General features: G+C 47.9%; 1 protein-coding gene across 2 annotated transcripts in view; it reads left to right on the forward strand.

Moving 5' to 3' along the window:
- The first annotated feature begins 10690 nt into the window (after positions 1 to 10690).
- FGFR3 (fibroblast growth factor receptor 3) overlaps positions 10691 to 18144 on the forward strand; it is a 55320-nt gene continuing 47866 nt past the window's right edge. For both annotated transcript variants that reach the window (XM_086612340.1, XM_086612341.1), the window contains exon 1: positions 10691 to 10865. In XM_086612340.1, coding sequence (XP_086468466.1) covers positions 10691 to 10865 — 175 coding nt within the window. The remainder of the gene's footprint in view (positions 10866 to 18144) is intronic.

The following is an 18144-nucleotide window of genomic DNA, read 5'->3' on the forward strand; positions in this document are numbered from 1 at the left end:
GGAAAGGGAAGCCAGAGAACTGGAAGAAAAGGAGGGGCAAGAGCAAGGAATTCAGATGGCAAATTATTATTTGTTGCCTTTTAGACCACCGTTGGCCTAAAGACATGGCCCTAAGCTGTGGTTTCCAGCTAGATGAGCCATTGGTGACGTGCCCGTGCTATGAAACATCCTTCTCAATTTGACATTGATCGGAAAGGGAAGCCAGAGAACTGGAAGAAAAGGAGGGGCAAGAGCAAGGAATTCAGATGGCAAATTATTATTTGTTGCCTTTTAGACCACCGTTGGCCTGAAGACATGGCCCTAAGCTGTGGTTTCCAGCTAGATGAGCCATTGGTGACGTGTCCGTGCTATTTGCTTAGGGTAATTCATGTATTTAGAGCAGTTGCCCGCACAAGTTCTCGGAGCAGGGTGGGCTCAGGGCAGCATCCAGGCAGCTTTCCTCCCAGACATGGTAGAGCACGTACAACCAGCTGCAGGGAAAAATCTCCAATGATGGAAAAGATGTTCCAGAATTTGAGCATCTCTGGGTGAAACCTCATTTCCTTTAAGTATACTCTGTATTTTCACTTGCAGGTAGGCTTTTCTTTTGCTTCCAGCTGGGTGGTTCGTTATGATAATGATATAAGAAGGACAACATAGGAAGGACATGGACCTGTTGGAGCGGGTCCAGAGGAGGGCCACAGACAGACAGACTGAGAGAGTTGGGGTTGTTCAGCCTGGAGAAGACAAGGCTCTAGGAGAGCCCTTCTAGCAGTCTTCCAGTACCTAAAGGGGGCCTATAAGAAAGTTGGAGAGGGACTTTTTACAAGGACATGTAGAGATAGGACAAGGGGGAATCACTTTAAACTGAAAGAAGGGAGATTTTGATTAGATCTAAGGAAGGAATTCTTCACTCTGAGGCTGGTGAGACACTAGGCCAGGTTGACCAGAGAAGTTGTGGCTGCCCCATCCCTGGAAGTGTTCAAGGCCAGGTTGGATGAGGCTTTGAGCAACCTGGTGTAGTGAAAGGTGTCCCTGCCCATGGCAGGGGTGTTGGAACTAGATGATCTTTGAGGTCCCTTCCAACTCAAACCATTCTACGATTCTACGATTCTATGATTCTATGATAAGCCACAACATCTTATTCGAAGTTGTGTTTATTACCAGTTTGACGCATTACACTAATACTTATTTGTCAAATCATTCCATGAAATGCTTTACTGATATAATCAAAACAGATATTAACTTAATGTTTGACCTTATCAGGACCAATATTCACCAGGTTTCTTGAGTCTGCCCAAGCCTGATTACAAAATGAAAACATATTTTTCAAAGCTGCAGTGAAGTACAAGCAAATATAATATATTTCACACATTGTAAGAGATGGAGAGAACTCAAATTTAAAGTCAGCATTTGAGTCCATTTCCTAACACCAAAATCACCAATGCTCTTCTCACTTCTCTGAACACAATATCCCTCCTGCAGAATGATCCATGATCAGCTGTTTGTCAGACCTTCCAGTACTGCTTGCAATTTCCTGAGAAGCCAACATTTGTTTTCAAGTGGCTGAGTCAGGCCACAGGTAATTTACTGGCTGAAATCAAAATATTAAGTGAGGCATTTTGAAAGCTACTGTGCAACTCTGGGTGAAATCCATAGTGCTGTGATGTGTTTTAGATAGCAATAATATTTATGATCAACAATTGTCATCATTTGTTGTGTTTATGCCTGAGTTACTGTGTTACGTCATACACTTTTGCATAGTCAAAATCAGTCTTTTAATTTTAGAATCGTCTCACGGCATACCGTGAAAAAAATGTATGAAATATAAGTAGCATATTTCAGTTATCGTGCATGTCTCTCCATCAACCTTATCTTTCTTATCTTTAAAGAAAACTATAATTGGATAATCTTTACTTAATGTAAACTTCTAAAAGCTGGAAGCCATTTCAAGATTACACAGATTAACTGTGGCTACCTGTAAGAACATGCTTCAACATTTCTATGAATTCAGAGTGGATAAAATCAAGTGTCTCTAGTATTTACAAAACTATTTTGGCAAAAAATTGACTGGAAATTTTTCACACAACCTTCAAGAAAAAATGATAACTTTGCTGCAGTGTCCTTGTCTTTCTCATTACCCTGTGAATAAGTCAGCTTGCTGGAAGCAAATAGCAGTTTTAATTTTCTACTGGTTTGCAGATAGAGCGCTGTCTGGCTCCCAGGTTAGCTTTAGCACTGTCAGCTGCAAAAAGGAATATATTTTTTCAAAGTTCAGATCATTTGATTTTGGTATTCTTTGCTGTCTAGTGGTACAGCTGCCTGCAGAGCAATCAGCCTGACAGTGGATTATCCCCCTTCCACTGTGTAGTAAGATACAAACTATTACAAATATTTTCATATTTCTATGGTTTGAGGCATCAACAGCCACAGAGAAAATATGCCCTTTTCAACCAAGTCCCTACTTGTGTTCTCAATTGAAAGAGGAGCTAATATATTCCTGGCAACACGCAACCCTTTTGTCTTAACACGGCAAATGATTAATGCTACGCCTGAATTTTGGAGAAGGACAGAAATTTGCTGTCACAGTCAAGTGACTTGTATGAACCAGAGTGGATACTGCAACCGCCTGCTTGTTGTTGTTTCTGAAGGGCTCAGCTTTGTACACTTTTCCTCCTAGAAAACAAGGTCTGGGCACCAGTGCTAGGCTAGAGAGATTCGTAAGATCTGCACTGCTTGCACGTTGTTTCCCATAAGCCCACCATGAGGAATTAAGGAGCAATTAAGAAGCAATTTCTGGGTAAACTACATTAAGCCTTTTGGAAATTATTGCTATTTTCCCGATTCATTTAAAATCTTTTCTTCCTTCATTGCATCAATATCGGAAACTAATGATTAAGAGGAGTAACTTGATTTTATCCATCAATGTTAGTTCCCAGCTACTGTCATAGTTACAGTTCACATAGAGGTATCACTAAATAGTCGAAAATACCTAAATAATATTTAGATTCAGCCTTGGAGCAAACCTCTGTCCCTCCTAACTAGTAGGTCCACAGATTCCAGACATTATGGAGACTGAAGAAGACAGTCTGTATAAATATATGGGGAAAAAAAAATCGTATTTAGTTACGCAAGAATAAGTATATAGTAGTTTCCAATTGGCTTCACCGTACTCTGTGGGTCTCCGGGGTACACTGACTTCTGAATGGTCTACAAAACTGAACAAGAAAAATAAGCCTATTGTCAACAGGCTTCAATTTAACTATACAAGGGGCTGAAGCTCTGCTGGAAAAAATGTGGATGTCTGCAAATGAGAAAGATTGAAAACCACTGAGTAAAAACCACTGGCTATTCTGGCCACATTTTTTTAAGGAAGACTGGAGTTGTGCTGTGAAAAATGCCTTCAGAAATATCTATTTACCTTTCACTGGTACTGAAGATGCATTTGTGATTTGCAAAGAAACTGAGATCTTGGCAGCTGGACTTGTTGATCCTTAAAGGTCCCTTCCAACTTGAGATATTCTATGACTTCATGGTCTTTCAGATTTAAAGGTGATGCACAAACGTGAAAGAGCACATTGTGTGAGGCACAGACCCTGACCTCAGGCAAGGTGGTGGTTTGGAGAAACAAAGCCTTCAGCCACCGTGGATCTCCCACCTTGGACCACCTCTGGCACTTTCAGCCAGTGCTGGTGGGCCAAGGGAGATCCTGTTTCTCTTTATACTCCCACAGCGAAGCCTTGAAGCCTCCCTCCACGCACAGAAAACAACACTGCAGGTTGCTAAAATGGGGTGAAAACTCTCCCACCATCAGCAGCTGAACATCCAAGATCCCTCCATTATCAGAGTAGAGAGACACGCACCATCAGAAGCAATTTAAGTTCAAAAAGTCGTATTGTGGAGGTGCCTAGCTCTCACCATTGATTGTAGGGTCAGTCCAGGTCCATCAGGTTCCTAACTCAGGTGCTTTGCTAATTTCTCTTGAAGTTATACGGGTTTTTCAACCTAAGTAGACATGGGTGACAAAGTGTTGCAGAGGCAGGAGATGCTCAAACAGTGTGAGGAGTTCCCAGAGTCACATAGTTAATGGCAAATCTGGAGGTAAACCTTGGGTTTTCTCCGTAAATAAAAACCTTTGACCAGTTGGTGAATCTTTTACAAGGTGCTCAGGATCAGCGGTACCTGGCATCCAGTGTTTCCAAATGCTTATTAATGATTCATCTAATCTATTGACCTAAAGCAAAATTACCTGTGAAAAGCATGGCAAAGCCATGCAGGACTTGCAGGGTGGATTCTTGGCAATATATCTGTCCCCCAGCACTTCTCCAGTCATATTTTAAATGACTCAGGGTTTTCTTTCAGAACAGATAGAGCGGATCTATGTTGAAAGTATATGCAAAAAACACTGGGGCAAAATGCATCAGATGAGGAGGATCGACAACAAGTTCTGGAAAAATGCATCATGAGCAATATCTTCATATAAAAGGATAATAAAGAAGAGAATTTCTATCCCAGGAAGAGCTTCCAGCATTGAGTTCACTGCTCTTCTAAGAAGTCTGCAGGATGTTTGTCCAGTTTAAGAAGAAAGCGCTCTCATTTATTATTCAAAATACCTATTTGCCCATCTCCCCCGGTGCCACCAGGACCACTGCCTACCCCTGCCCACCGCAGCATCCCAGCTCGGCAGGCATCGGCAAGGCTGTTTGCACGTCGCAAGCTGCACTATAACTTGAGCAATCAATTCCTTCCCTCGGAAAGAAGCTGCGAGAGCATCGCAGTGTTCCTGGAATGTTTGGAAATACTTGTCAAAACACGACTCCGGTTTCATTGTTAGTTCTATTAACATTCAAACATTTCCCTTGTTGATTAAAGGCATTGGCTCTATGCAACATCTTAAAGTCAATACCTACCTGCCTTCTATCCAATTTCTTATGTAACTGCTGCTTTCCACACCACAAATGTTTTTCTCTTAATGATGAATGAAATTATTTTATGCCGCAATTACTACGCAGAGGCCTTTGCAGGGCTGGCAGAGGCCAAACCTCCCTGACCACAGGTTGCGTTCTTCGTGATGTTTGATCTGGTCATCCAGCATGCTGCATGAGGGGAATCACATTCCTGCAAAAGCACAAGATCCCTGAGGTAGTTATCACTTTATTATGACAGAGCTGGACGTGGTCCCACAAGCCAAGCTGAAGACTGAGAATTGTGCATTTAGGAAGGCAGTTCACCTTCCTGGGCTTTGGAGTGACCGACTGTACCACGGGGATAATAACACTTAACCATCCCCTATGGAGTTATCTCTGTTTATAAAGTATCCTGAGACCTTCAACCACTTTTCCACTGCAAAGCTGCTGGATGTGCACATTGGATCTGGAATACATCTGCATGTTGCTTCTTATTTCAAAGGCTATAAAGCCACCCAATTCTGTAACACATCCTGTGTATTTAATACACCGATACATGTCTGATCCATCCATCCTATCTCTGAAGCAGAATAAACCCAGAGTGGAGTTTGTGCCATGCTCTTTGGAAAAATAAAACTCCCAGAGGAACTGCAAGGAGGTAGCTGCACAAACCAGGCTCTGGACGTGGCTGGGCTGGCATCAGATGCAGCCCCGTGTCAGCACCGGCTTGCGGCAGCACGCAGTCTGTGTTACAGCAGAACTGAGACCGCTGGTGTGTCCCCGTATCTGAGCCTTCCCTTAAAGTGAGACAGGACCGGGACTTGGGGAAGAGCATGCAGTGTGACAGCTCCGAAGGGCTGTAGACGGGGGTGTGTTTCCGTCCCCGCCACTGCGGGTGGGCAGCCAAGGTGGCGAGGCAGTGCCAGGCAGCCGGTGCCCTTTGGTGGTCTCTGGCCACATCCAGGAGAGAAGACTTTAAGTATGGCCATTGGGCTCCCAGAAGCTCATCTCAGCAGCACGTGGTTTCTCCTCGCAGGCATCAGTCTGCACAGGCTGGTGGGGGTTTGAGCTGGTTTTGGCTGCATTTCAAACACCCCCAAAGCCAAGTGTCCCACTACACCCGCAAGTGCCCTGCTCCAGCCCACGTTCGCCGGAAACGTCCCACGTAGTGATGGTACAAATAGGTCTGGCAGGCAGAAGCGATTGTTGTCTTCTCCTCTCCGGGCTCTGGAGCGTTGTCTTGGCTTACTGCAGGGACTGGGAAGACTCAGCCTGTGCTGGCAGTCAACAGCACCTCCGAGAGCCACTCGTAATCTCAGCACAGTACCCCGGCTGCACGTGCAGCAGCTGTGCTGAGTCAGCATTACTTCAAAGTCCAGTTTTAAATCTTTGCTTCTCACACCCTCCACAGGCTCCCTCCAGGTTTGGTTGTTGGTTTTTGGTTTTTTTTTTTCCCCTCTCTGCTTCCTCCAACTATCTGCTTTGCTCTCCAGGCTGCCAAATTATTTACCTCAGCCAGCACCTCCCCATATGCAGCTCTTGCAGAAGAGACTCGGTGTCTCTCCAGCTCACTCATTCCTTCTTATTTCACCTCAAACCAAACAGCTCGCTCCTTGCAGAGTCCTCTATTCCTCATGTGTCCACACTCTTTGGTGGGAAACAGATTCCACCAGATGAGGCTGTGTCACAACCAGCTCTCAGAGGGTGCAGGCTCAGAGGGAGCCTTCACAGGGTGGCTTAACTTCTAGCTGTGTTTACCCTGACAATCATTTGGATCCTTAATCTTGGCAACGACGACTTTTGGCTTGAAATTCAATAAACTTGCCTGGAATCGCAGTCCTTGGGGCTGGCTAGCTAATAAAAAATGGTTTAGCCATTTCAATGCACCTTACTGACATAAATAGATAGTGATATGAGCTCTGGAAAACATAACCCGGCATCTGCATCCGCTGATGCTGTTTAACCCTTGGATGCTAAGGGCGGACAGCTTGGGCTTCTGCTCACGCACACTGACACTGATCTCTGAACCAGTATTTCAGTTCAGCCTCGTGAGCTCATAAGGTCCGTGGGGCTGGAGGAACAGCCCATTACAGCACCGCGAGGCTGCAGCACTGTTGCTCACAAATCGGCTAAAAAGTGCCAGTATTGATAAGAAATATTTGACCATATTTATCGTGTGTACCTAACTTGATACTATTCAGACACTCATGTGACCACATCTCTGATCAAATCTGCCAACATATTAAAAGTGTAATTAAAGTTTCACCTACTTGCATAGCTTTGCTCCAGCTCAGTATGGATCCAGGAATTGTTTTCTGCCCACTAAGGAAGCAAGTTCTGCGAGGATGGGGATGTATGGGAGTATCTGTCCCCAGTATCAGTTTTCCAAGATCTTCGTTCAGCCCAGTGCTGCGTTAGCTCAGGGCGGTCCCTGTGCTCTGCCATCTGCTTTGCTAAATAGGACAGCTCAGATGTGCAGGTGAGCGAGCACCTTGCAACACTGCATGGGACAGAGGCAGGGGGAAGGGACAGGGCTTGTGCCACCGCACTGGTCCCACCGCATGCTCTGCTCCAGCAGCGTCACCAAAGGCGACTCATCCAGGAGCCTCGACCCCAATGTCTTTCAGACAGGTGTCTCAAAACCTGTCCAGTCCCCATCTTCTGAGCAGAGAGGCAGAGGGGTGTGCTCAAAGCACTCATGCCTGGCACTGATTTTGCTGATAGCATCCCATGTTTAATTTATTTTGAGACTATCAACAGGTTGCACTTTCAGAGAAAGAGATTAGCAGCCTTTCTCCCAGGCAGGGCTTTGGAGAGAGGGGGTTTAGCCGTGCCAATGCCCCCAGGGCCTGTGAGACCCCCCCCAGTCTCTTCCTGGGACAGCTATTCCTGGCAGCTGAGCCCTTGGCAGGGTCCGGGCAAACAGAGGTGCATGGGAGCCCGACAGTGACATGGGCTTGGACATCGAAAGCACCACTGACCACCTTCTGTCTCAGCTGCTTGCTCAGGACAGAGCAGCCACTCACCATCCCTGAGCTGCTGAAAGGGGTTTGATTTTCATGAATGAGAGTTCAGGATATTAAGGGGATAAATAAATATAAAGTTCTGAGAAGGGAACTTTTATAAAGGGTAAAAGGAGAACAAGCACATTGGCAGCGAGGGTATCCCTGCGTGAAGGGGAGTGCATGGTCCCAGCTTGGGAGGGGAGGAAAAGTTTTGGGGTTAATACATGGCTTATGGCATAGTAGTCCTAAAATAAATACAATTGTGTTGTGCAGGCTTTGCATGTTTATGTACAGCGATTTTTTTATAGTAAGAAAGTGGCTGAGACACAGTCCAGAGCTGTCGTTTCACTGCACAGCACTACATCCCGGACTCTGTTACGGCGGCCACCGCAGTGACGAAGCAGCATCACAAAATCTGCGCTTCATCGGGTCTGTGCTCCCCAGCCCCACATGAGAGTGCTGCACCAGAGGTCAATAAACGGGAAACCTAAAATATCCCACTCTAGGGAAAACCGCGAACCTTGAAGTCCTTCATATAGGACTATCTCAATACTCCTTTGATTTCCTGTTGTAAAGGGCTTCCAAATGTTATAAGCTTTTAGATTTTCCTCGAAATGAAAAACAGTTCAAAACCATTAAAGGGCTGAGCCGACTTGATCTGAGATGCAGACCTTTACATCTCCCAGTGACCTTAAAACTCCCTGGGTTCGGATCGGCCATTTCCATCCTATTAACCCACTCCAGGAGCATCACAAAAGCGTTTGCCTCCACCTGACTCAGAGGAACAGTCGTTGTGGTGCTTCTGAAATGCAGTGACGGTGCGAGAAACCAGCCTGAATTCTCACTTACGTTTCTATTCTAGCTGCGGGCTCAGGAAAGCTCATGATCCTTCTTTCCCTTGGAAAATAGGGATGGTAACAGCAACAATAACGGGTGTTCCTCTTACCCTGCTGACTTCACCTGAGATCAGAATTTGGCCCTGCTTTTGCAAAAAGTCATCTTCAGAGTAACGATGGCAACAACTCCTTGTGCTCTGCTGTAATTATGCCGCGGCTGCTGGTTTTATTTTTATTGATTTTCTGGCACCTCCAGCACAGAGAGCAAACATCGTGCAGTTTGACACACTGCCAAGCCATCGCTGTGACGGTGAAATAACCGCATTTTATTTATATGTCTGCTCTTCCCCCATTGTTTTCATTTAAACCGACAGTGTCACTGGCGAGGAGCGAGGGTCTCCGCTGACACGTAGGATTTCCTCGCCACAGCCACGTCTTAATGCTTCCCCACACAATGCGGCAGTATTGAGATGTCAGAGTCTCTGTGCCTGATAAAGGTGTCAAGACGGATCCCGGTCGTGGCGACAACAGCGCGAACTCCGAGCCCTCCACGGTAGCCGCAAGCGATCCCAAATCTCCACGCTGCCCCAGCTTTTTCTCTGACCCGAACAGCCTTGGCTTGACCGTTAACGCAGACTGTTTTTTTTGGGCAACCTATGCAGAGCAGTTTCAGCTCTGATGATATTTGCATCTATTTTCGGTGAACAAGCTGCTATGTCAAGGGGATTAAAGCAGAGCTGTGACTTCTCTGTCCGAAGCAGCTTGGATCACTTGTCAGCAATAACCAAGGCATGTCACTTAGGCAACTCGGCAGTGCCAGGAGCCTCCGAGATGACCACAATATCCCAAACTGTAACTCTAATAGTGACTAGGTCATCATAACTAGATGCAAGCGACATTTAAGCAGATTTTATTAAAGTAGCTAGCCCAGTTAGCAGCAGCAAACACGCAGAATCCATGAAGGCTGTGGTTACTCCCATCAGTAAAAAGCAGTGATTCTGGGTGTTTGATGGGTGAAGTCAGGGTGCCTGAAGCAGGCTGCACGCTGGTGACTCCACTGTGGGGTACAGTGTGGTGACCCTGCGGGGATGCATTGCCCATTTGCTGTGCAAGTCCTCAGGCTGAGTCAAAGTGCTGCATGCAGTTTCTGTGCGGCCCCCGATCCTTCTTCAACTGATCCCTCTTCAACCCCTTCCCACCGCCTCTTTTCAGAAAATGCAGTTACAGGGCCAGAAAAAGGAAATACACGCGTGTGTGTGACGGCACACGGTGCCACAGTGGGAGCACCGCCATGGGGTTGAGAGCCAAGTTTAATCTCATACGTACGTATATATGGGAAAAGGGTGCCTGCTTCACCCGGCGGACTTGGCGGGATCCGCCGCCTGCCTCGAGCGGCACTCGGCCGCCCCCTTCCACCCCGCCCCCCCCGCCCCGCGCAGCCCCGGGGGCCGGGCGCGGAGCGGAGCGGGCGGCGGGCGCGGCCCCCCGCGGCGGCGGCGGCAGCGGCGGCGGCGGCGGGGCGGGGCGGGGAGGGCGGCCCGGCCCGGCGGGCGGGGACACCGCTGCCGCCCCGCTCCGCGCCCGCGCCGCGCCGAACAGACGGAGGAGCGCCGCGGCGGCGGGCGGGCAGGCAGGCGGCGGCAGCGGCGGCTCCTGCGGGCGGGCGCGCTCGCTCCCTCCATGCGCGGTGCGCGGCCGGCCGCGGGGCTTGCGCAGGTAGGCGCCCCGCCGCCGCTCCGCGCCCGGGCTGCGCGCGTCCCCTTGCGCTTTTTTACTCCCTCCACCACTTTTCCCCCACCTTTTCCCTATTATTTTTCCTTTTTGTTATTCCTGTTTTTCCTTTTCCTGCTCCGTGTCGGCACCAGGGGCGGGAGGTTCCTCCTCCCCCTGACCGCCTTTCTCCCTCTCCCGGCAGCGCGGCGGCGGAGCGGAGCGGTGAGCGGCGACAGCATGCGGCCGGGGGATGTCTGAGGCGGGCGGTGCGGCGGCGGCCGCGCTGCCCCGGCGCCGCGCCGGAGACATGCGGGCGGCCTGGGGCTCCGTCTGGTGCCTGTGCCTGGCGGCGGCCGTCGGCGGGATGCCGGCGGCGCGGCGGGGCGGCGGGGCGGCGGCGGAGAGGAGCGGCGGGCAGTCGGCAGGTAAGGCTGCGCGGCCGTGCACACGTGCTCCGCGCCGCGGATCGGGCGGGCGGGAGGGGGGGATCTGCCGCGGCGGGGGCCGGGTTTAGCGCTGCGAGCCCCGCTCACCCGGGGAGTGGACAGGGGCGGATGGAGACCGCCGGAGCCGTCTGTGGAGCGGGAGTTACAAACGCGGCACCGCGCCGCGCTAGAGGTGGCAGCGGGGCCGGGGTGATCCTCCTCCCACCGCGGCTCGGCCAAGCCGCGGAGGCGCCCAGGAGGGAAAAACTGCTTTTCAAACGATCCGTGTCCCGCAGGAGTCCTCTCCCAGCCGTGGCGTTACGAACAACCCCCGGGGTTTGACGCGTGTCCGCGTAGAGGAAGGAAAGGTGTCTCCGTACGCGTGTAGCGCGCATTTTCAGCGCCCGTCGGAAATGCTCGGGCTGCGTGTGTTCGGGTGGGAAAAGTTAAGGAGAGTCATTTATAGCCACAGCTTGGGAGCGAAGCTGGAGTTAGGACAGCTTCGGGTGCGCACACGCCGGATCGCAGCTCAGTAACTTGCGGTTGTGCTGGGGCGGGAGCAGCGTTTCGGGGGAGCCGGTAAAGGTCTCCCCTCGAGTGGCAGCGCTGCGTTTGCAAGTGAAATAAAAGTTAACACGTCGCACAAAAGCAGGTTTGTTGTTGTTGTTTGTTTGGTTTTTTTTAAATACGGCGGGTTTGAAACATCGTGTCTCTCTGATACACCTCAGCTGCTGCGTCCCTGTTTATTTTTCAAAGCTCTTTAATGGAAGGGAGCCCCCTCGCAGTCCCCCGTCTTCGGGATTACATGTACCCGGCAGAAAGTTTCCATTGTTCAGGAAAGGGTTTGAAGCCTGTTTGCCAAAAAAGTGACAGGGGAATAAATGGGCTTCGTGAAGCCTGGGGGGTGGGGGCATTACTTTCATACCCCTTTTGGTTAAAGCTATAAATCACGCCGGGGGTTGGTTTTGTTTTCAAGAAAGTCCTAATAAAACACCAGATTCTTAGTGTAACTCGTTTGGCTCATTTTTCACAGCCAAAAGAATTGATTTATGGGACAACATCTCAGCGACTTGGTCAGAGCAGATGAGGTCGGTGTGCGGGAGGAAGCGAGAAGCCTGTGCTTGTCACAGGGCGGGGAAGCGGCAGGAACTAAGTGTCCCCAGTTCTCCCTGGTTTAGGCTGAAGGACGTATTTGTGCTGTCACTTTGGGCACAGTTGAAGCCACGGAGGTGGGGAGCAACCTCGGTGGCTGCCTCGGTGGTCCCCTGGGTTTCCACCTGCACCTTTAGCCTGTAGCTTGGGGTTCATGATATGTTCAAGTGGTGCTAAACCCTTCCCGTGCTCCAAGCCACCTTTGCGAGTTACGGCTTTAGGGGATGCTGTTTGAATTGTAACAAGTGGCGTACCCAGAGGGTCACTCTGGGGGAAACATCCCTCTGGTGATGTCAGTGAGCTGAGCGATGGGTTTGGATTTCCAGAGGCTCCAGTGGAAATCCTCAGGACAGGCTCTTAGTGCTCTGTCAGCTTTCTCCCAAAGCAACAGTGTCGCTGTCAAACCTTGCCAGTGCTCCCTGGGAGCAGGATTCAGGCCCTGAACAGGGGCCTCCTGTTAACCCCGACACCCAGCCATGTCTCCAAGGGTTTCCCCAATCCCATGAACTGCTGGAGGCTCCCACAGGCAGAGGGCTGCGAGGGCAGGGGAGCTTCACCATGCTGCTGGCTCTCCCAGCGCCCACCACGTGCGCGGGGAAGCATGAAGTCGGTGCTGCTTGCCCAGCTCCGCTCCCAAAGCCAACGGCCTTGCCAGCGCAGAGGCACTCACTGCCCATCCGACCTGGAGGGGAAAAGGTTGTGCAAAAGAAACTGTAAAGAATATAAACCTTCAGAGCCAAGTAAAAACACATTCTACTTTTTCAGTCTTTTTGAATTGAATGGTAAAAAGCAAATTCTTTCTCCTAGTCAAATGGGCCATGGGGTATTGGCTCATTACTGAGGGTTGTTGTTCGCTGGGCTTTGCATTTACAGTCTAAGGCCTTATTTTCCATAAAGGGGCTTGGAAGGATTTTTCCCCAGTGATCTAATTCTCCACACGGGGCTGTGAAGGCTGTAACAGCTACTGCTTTGTGCCTATACTCAGCTACATAAAACACACATTGAAGGGAGGCATTCTCGAGGTATGTGTATGTTTGCTAATATGAATACTGGCTATTAGCGGAGGTGGAGGGGGTGCAGGTTTTAACATCTCCGCAGGGAGGTGTTCGGCTGTTGGCAGGAAGGAGGCAGATGGCGGGGCTGTTGCTGAATAGAAGCTAAACTAAAAACACCGGGGGCCTCATCTGGGCTGAGTTTCTCTTCTCTTCCTTTCTCGGGGCTGCTGCAGGAAGAACAATGTCAAATTTCGTACCCCCCTTGCTTTTTTTTTTTTTTTTTATGAATGAAAGTAGAGAGGCGAAGCAGGATTGAATGTGTATGTCATTCAGGGGCTATGACAGAGATGATTAGGGAGGTCAGTGAACTCCTTTGCAGCCTTGAGCATGCGGTCACTCTATTCAGCAGCCACAGAATAGACATCAATATAAAAAAGCCCGTCCAATTTGCATTAGTATTCAGATAAAGATATTACTTCGTACGATTTGTGAATGTCAAGTAATGCTGGCTGTTTTCTTAGAGAGCAGACCAACTTAAACGGCAGCGTTTCACTTTTGAAAACTTCTGATAACTGACCTGTCCATGTGGCTGGTTTATATGTGTCTCTCTGCGTACGATATACGTGAAAGTGGGAATTTCTGCGCTTCTTAGCATTTGTGTTGCACTAGTTAGCTGCTAAAGCTGTCTGTGTGCATTGAGAGAGTTGTACGGATTGCTGCTAACGTTTGGGCAAGTTTGTGTGGGAAGGGGAGAGCTCTCCCAATCTGTCGGGAGCAAGAACTGAAGTTTCCTTGTGCAGCACTGGAGTCAAGTTGTCACCCAGAGCTGCTGCACAGGCAGTTTGCAAGCCGAAAGAATGGAAAAGGATCTGTTTCAGGATTTTTCTGAAGTTGAATGGGAGGACATGTACCAATTCCTGTGACTTTTCTGCTTGGAAAGAACCAGTGAAGCAGCAGTTGAGATGTTTTCCTTCGTGCAGCTGATGGCAAACGGGCTCTTGTAGCCCTCCGGCACGCACCCAGCGGAGGGTCCAAGGTGTAGGGTACGGCGGTCCGCTTCGCTTTGTGTATCTGAGCATTTCAAAGTTCACTCTGAAATAATAAGGGTATTGAAGTGAGTGCCAAATGGCACCGACTGTTCCTGGAGCTGGCCTCGGGGTTTACATGTAAAAACCCTCTAAAGGGTCCCTTATATATTTAGGTTGTTGCCTACTTTGTGCCTGAGACCAGAAACCCTTTAGATTAAGCGGGCAGCTATGAGTGATACAGTTTTGAGATTAAAAGTTGATCCATTTATTCTCATTAGCAGCAGCAGCTAAAAAAGCTAATTAAGTCTCTAATATTGAGACTAGCATATTTTACTGAGCAATAAAATAAAAGGACATGAGTAAAGGATGATGAAATATAGCCCCCTTTTTTTTTTAAAAAAAAATCTATTTCTTATGTAGCAAATAATGAACTGGGAAGTCTGTTCCAGTGCAGAGACAGACTCATTAATGTATTCGATGCTTGGTGTATAATATCAGGTCTTCTACACGTATTGACAAGGGTCACTCCAATTAAATCTGAGAGTTTTTTACTTTTAATTAAGACTTTATTAGCAACCACTGAGTAGGGAACGTGATGAAAGTAAATCTGGAAGTTGTGTGGCGAAGTGTTGATCTGCTAATTAAATCATGCAATTAAAGTAAGCCACTCTGATCAGCATGTTAACTTTTACGACTCCCCCCAACAAATCTTCAATGCTGCTTGGGAAAGTGTAACTGTCCCGAAGACTGCCTGAGCGTGGGTTTTGAAATTAGATGAACACTAAAGAAGTCGATTGCTGCATCCCTGCTGCATCTGGATCGTTTCCATCCAGTGGGACCCAGTCTGCTGCCTGGACAAAGCTGAAATTTTGCGTGAAGCCGGAGGAAGACTTTTTTCACCCTCTCTCAGTCTAGGAAGCAAAATTTTTCCTCTTAAAATATGGTCCATAAAAATGAACTTTGATATCCAACTATATGCTTGGAAAGCTGTCCTTCCTGAAAACTTACCACATACATCTGCTGTTTCAGTTAGAGAGCCTAAAAGATGGGGAATCACCCCAATTTCTCAGCAGTTAATAAAATTTCCAGTTTACAAAAGGATTTGTCCACGACATTTCTGACCGTGATCGGTCAGCTGGCACACAGAGCTGTGATGGAAGGCATTAACTGAACCTTAATTTCAGCTAAGGTTAGGGCATGGATGGCTTGCTGGTAGGTTTTTCTGGCTGGTCGTTGAAGTGTGCAGGAGGCTGGGCATGAACCCTGAGGCTTCAGAATAGGTGGAGAAGTTGCTTTGTTCTCCTCACGGTTTAGTTTTTGGCAATTTTTGGTATATGTAGAGTAGAACAAACAGGAATGTTACAAATTCAGATATTTCTGCTAAAAATACAGGTGAAATTTCCTCCCTGGTTTGGTGACTTCTTCCCAGTTAAGCTGGACCTGATGTACAGGCAATCAATTAAACTAACTTTATTCTGTTTCCCTGTTTGAATAGACTCTTCTCTTTTTCCTAGTGTGCTACTTGCTTGTAACTTTTCCTATGTCTTGCATACCTGTTTTTTCTTTTTTTCTTACCCTCCACAAAACAAAAACAAACTTGAAATAGCCTGCTGACTAATCACTCTCCAAGCTATTTCATAGCGTGGTTTGATAGAGCTGCTTCAGTGTTTGCTCTTTCATCTCCTTTAATACTGGTTAGTTTGTAAACTTCATTCTCCTCCATGTACCAATCTGGATGCCAGAGGATGGTAGCTTGGTAAAAATTTGCCATACATCCTTGGGGTTTTATTGCAGCAAATGGGGCTGTGTTTCAGCAGAGCCGTTGATGGCATGTGAAAGCTGGCACTCTGGGCTCTTAGGAGGAGTAAATCCGATAGCACCCCCTGTGCAACCTGCAAGCTAAAACCATGTCTGAAGACACTTACGATGCCCAAAGCGCCTTAAAATACCTTATAACACTCTGGCTTTTTTTCCTTGGCCTCCTACATAGCTTATCAGTTTACTATTTGCCCCTCTTTTGGCTGATTATCTGGTGATCTTGTAAAAAAAAAAAGTACTTTTTCTGAGAAGTAGAGCTGACTGTCCTCATGCCCCCTTTCTAATATGCTCACAGCTCAGGTTGCCAAGTGCTGTAGATATGATTTAAAGTCCTGAATGTGTGAAGAAGGGCTTTTATTCCTGTGGTGAATGCGGTATTCCTGGTGTGCTTCCTCCTGAAATATCTGCTCCTTGGCTTGAATGACCAGGAAGTTTCTGTAATATCAAAAGCAAACAAGAACAGTGAGATATGAGCTGAGTAAAACCTTTGGTAAACTTAGTAGTTAAAATGTGAAAGGTAATCAGATGTAAACCTGCCCTATTATTCTGATAGGCTATCGACTTGAACCTGTCGCGTTCAGGTGGATAGGGACTAGCCAGGTAATGAAATCATTTTTTTTTTCCTTTGCTGTGACACTCGGGTTACACAATGTAGCAAAGCTTTTTTTTTGAAGAATAGCAGCCTAGTCAAGTAAGAAAACATTTCTCCAGTAACTGCTTCAGTTTCAGATGTATTCGTCTAAAAAAAGGTGTGGTATTTATTGTGGAGAGGGAGGTAGGTCTTGTGTGCTCGCTGTGCTTTCTCAAATCCAGAAAGCAGGCAAAGATAAAGAGTTGGTTAAATAAAAAGATTATATTAAAACTTGGAAGGAGATTTCTTTATCACGCAGAACAATTACCATGTGCTTACACGTTTAGCATCTGTGCGGTTTTGGGACTGTGCCATTTCTGCAGGTTGCGAGGGGTTAAAAGTATTAGTGACTCAGAAGTGAGAAGGGTTCCAAGTTTTCTGGTGAGGGAAGGACACAGTCAGTCTAGGATGCAGTCTAGGATTGCTCCCTGTGAGCAAGCGAAGCTCGGCAGGCTGCGGTGTGGGCTGAAGGCACTCTTCCCCAGGAATGCTGTGGCACGAGGACCTCAGTGTCGGTGTTTCCATCCAACCCTTGTACTGTTGAACTGCCTGAAAATGTCAAGCTGACACTTGGCAGCACGTTGGTTTGGATTTTTTTTTCCCTTCTTTTCACCCAAGGAACCAAGTTATCGCTACATCCCTTTAGTTTAAGTATAAGGTTTTTAGGGAAGGGAAGTACGAGGTGATCATGGTGTACCATGGCATGCCAGAGGTCCGCAAGAGCAGCTTCCCACCTCCTTCTGTTTGATAACCAATTAAAGTATTAGTCAGCTTATCTTCATTTAATGCTTTTTCCCCTAGAAGTGGAATGTTTTACTGTTGTGCCTTCATTGCACCAAACTACCTTGTGCCATTCAGAAGGAATCTCACTAAAGTATTTCAGCTGATATAGTCAAATTAGTAAAGCTTTGGAGACCAGATCCCCTGGCTTGGTTATAAGGGTTGGGCTAGTACCCAGCAGTGAGGGAGTAAAATGGAGTTGAAGCATTTTGGAGTTGACCTGGGGCGAGTTGAGTGTAGGGGAGTCAGCGAAATAGCTGGGTATTGCTTAGGGGCCAAACCTTGTGGTGGTTCTGTGATGCATAGATGAGCTCCCACTGATGCCAGGAGAGAGCAGCAATGCAAAGTAACAGGCAAGAAGTTGAGAACTTAACTGTCCCCCCAGGTGGTAGGACTCTGAGGAGGGTATTAAGAGAGCATCTCATAAGAGCATCTCTGAGGCTGCCCTCATAAAATGCAGGCAGCACCCGGCCTCTGCAGAGGTGGGGTGCAGATGTGGTCCCTGTAGCAAGACCCACGTCTCAGGAGCTGTCTGCTCCCCTGTCTAGCTGGTGGTGGCTCTGCAGATGGACTTACTGGAGGTTTTCGTTGTGGCATGGGGCAGAGGAGAGCAGGGGAAGCCTCAAGAGTGTTTCTGTGCTGCGCTCTGCAGGGTAATGTGTATCATCTGGGACAGATAACTCATCCCTTCCTACTCATTCCCCTGGGGAAGACAAAATACGCATCTATGGAGGCTTTTCTTCTGGGAGCAGGGAGCTACGGGAGATGTTCCTGCATCCAAATGATCAGACCAGCCTTTATCAACCTTAGCTTTCCCTGTCAAAGAATTGAAAAGCTCCCAATAATTGATTTTTTAATTTTACTTTGATGCTCGG

This window comes from Tauraco erythrolophus, chromosome 5, assembly GCF_009769465.1.
Source record: "Tauraco erythrolophus isolate bTauEry1 chromosome 5, bTauEry1.pri, whole genome shotgun sequence".
Lineage (NCBI taxonomy): Eukaryota > Metazoa > Chordata > Aves > Musophagiformes > Musophagidae > Tauraco > Tauraco erythrolophus.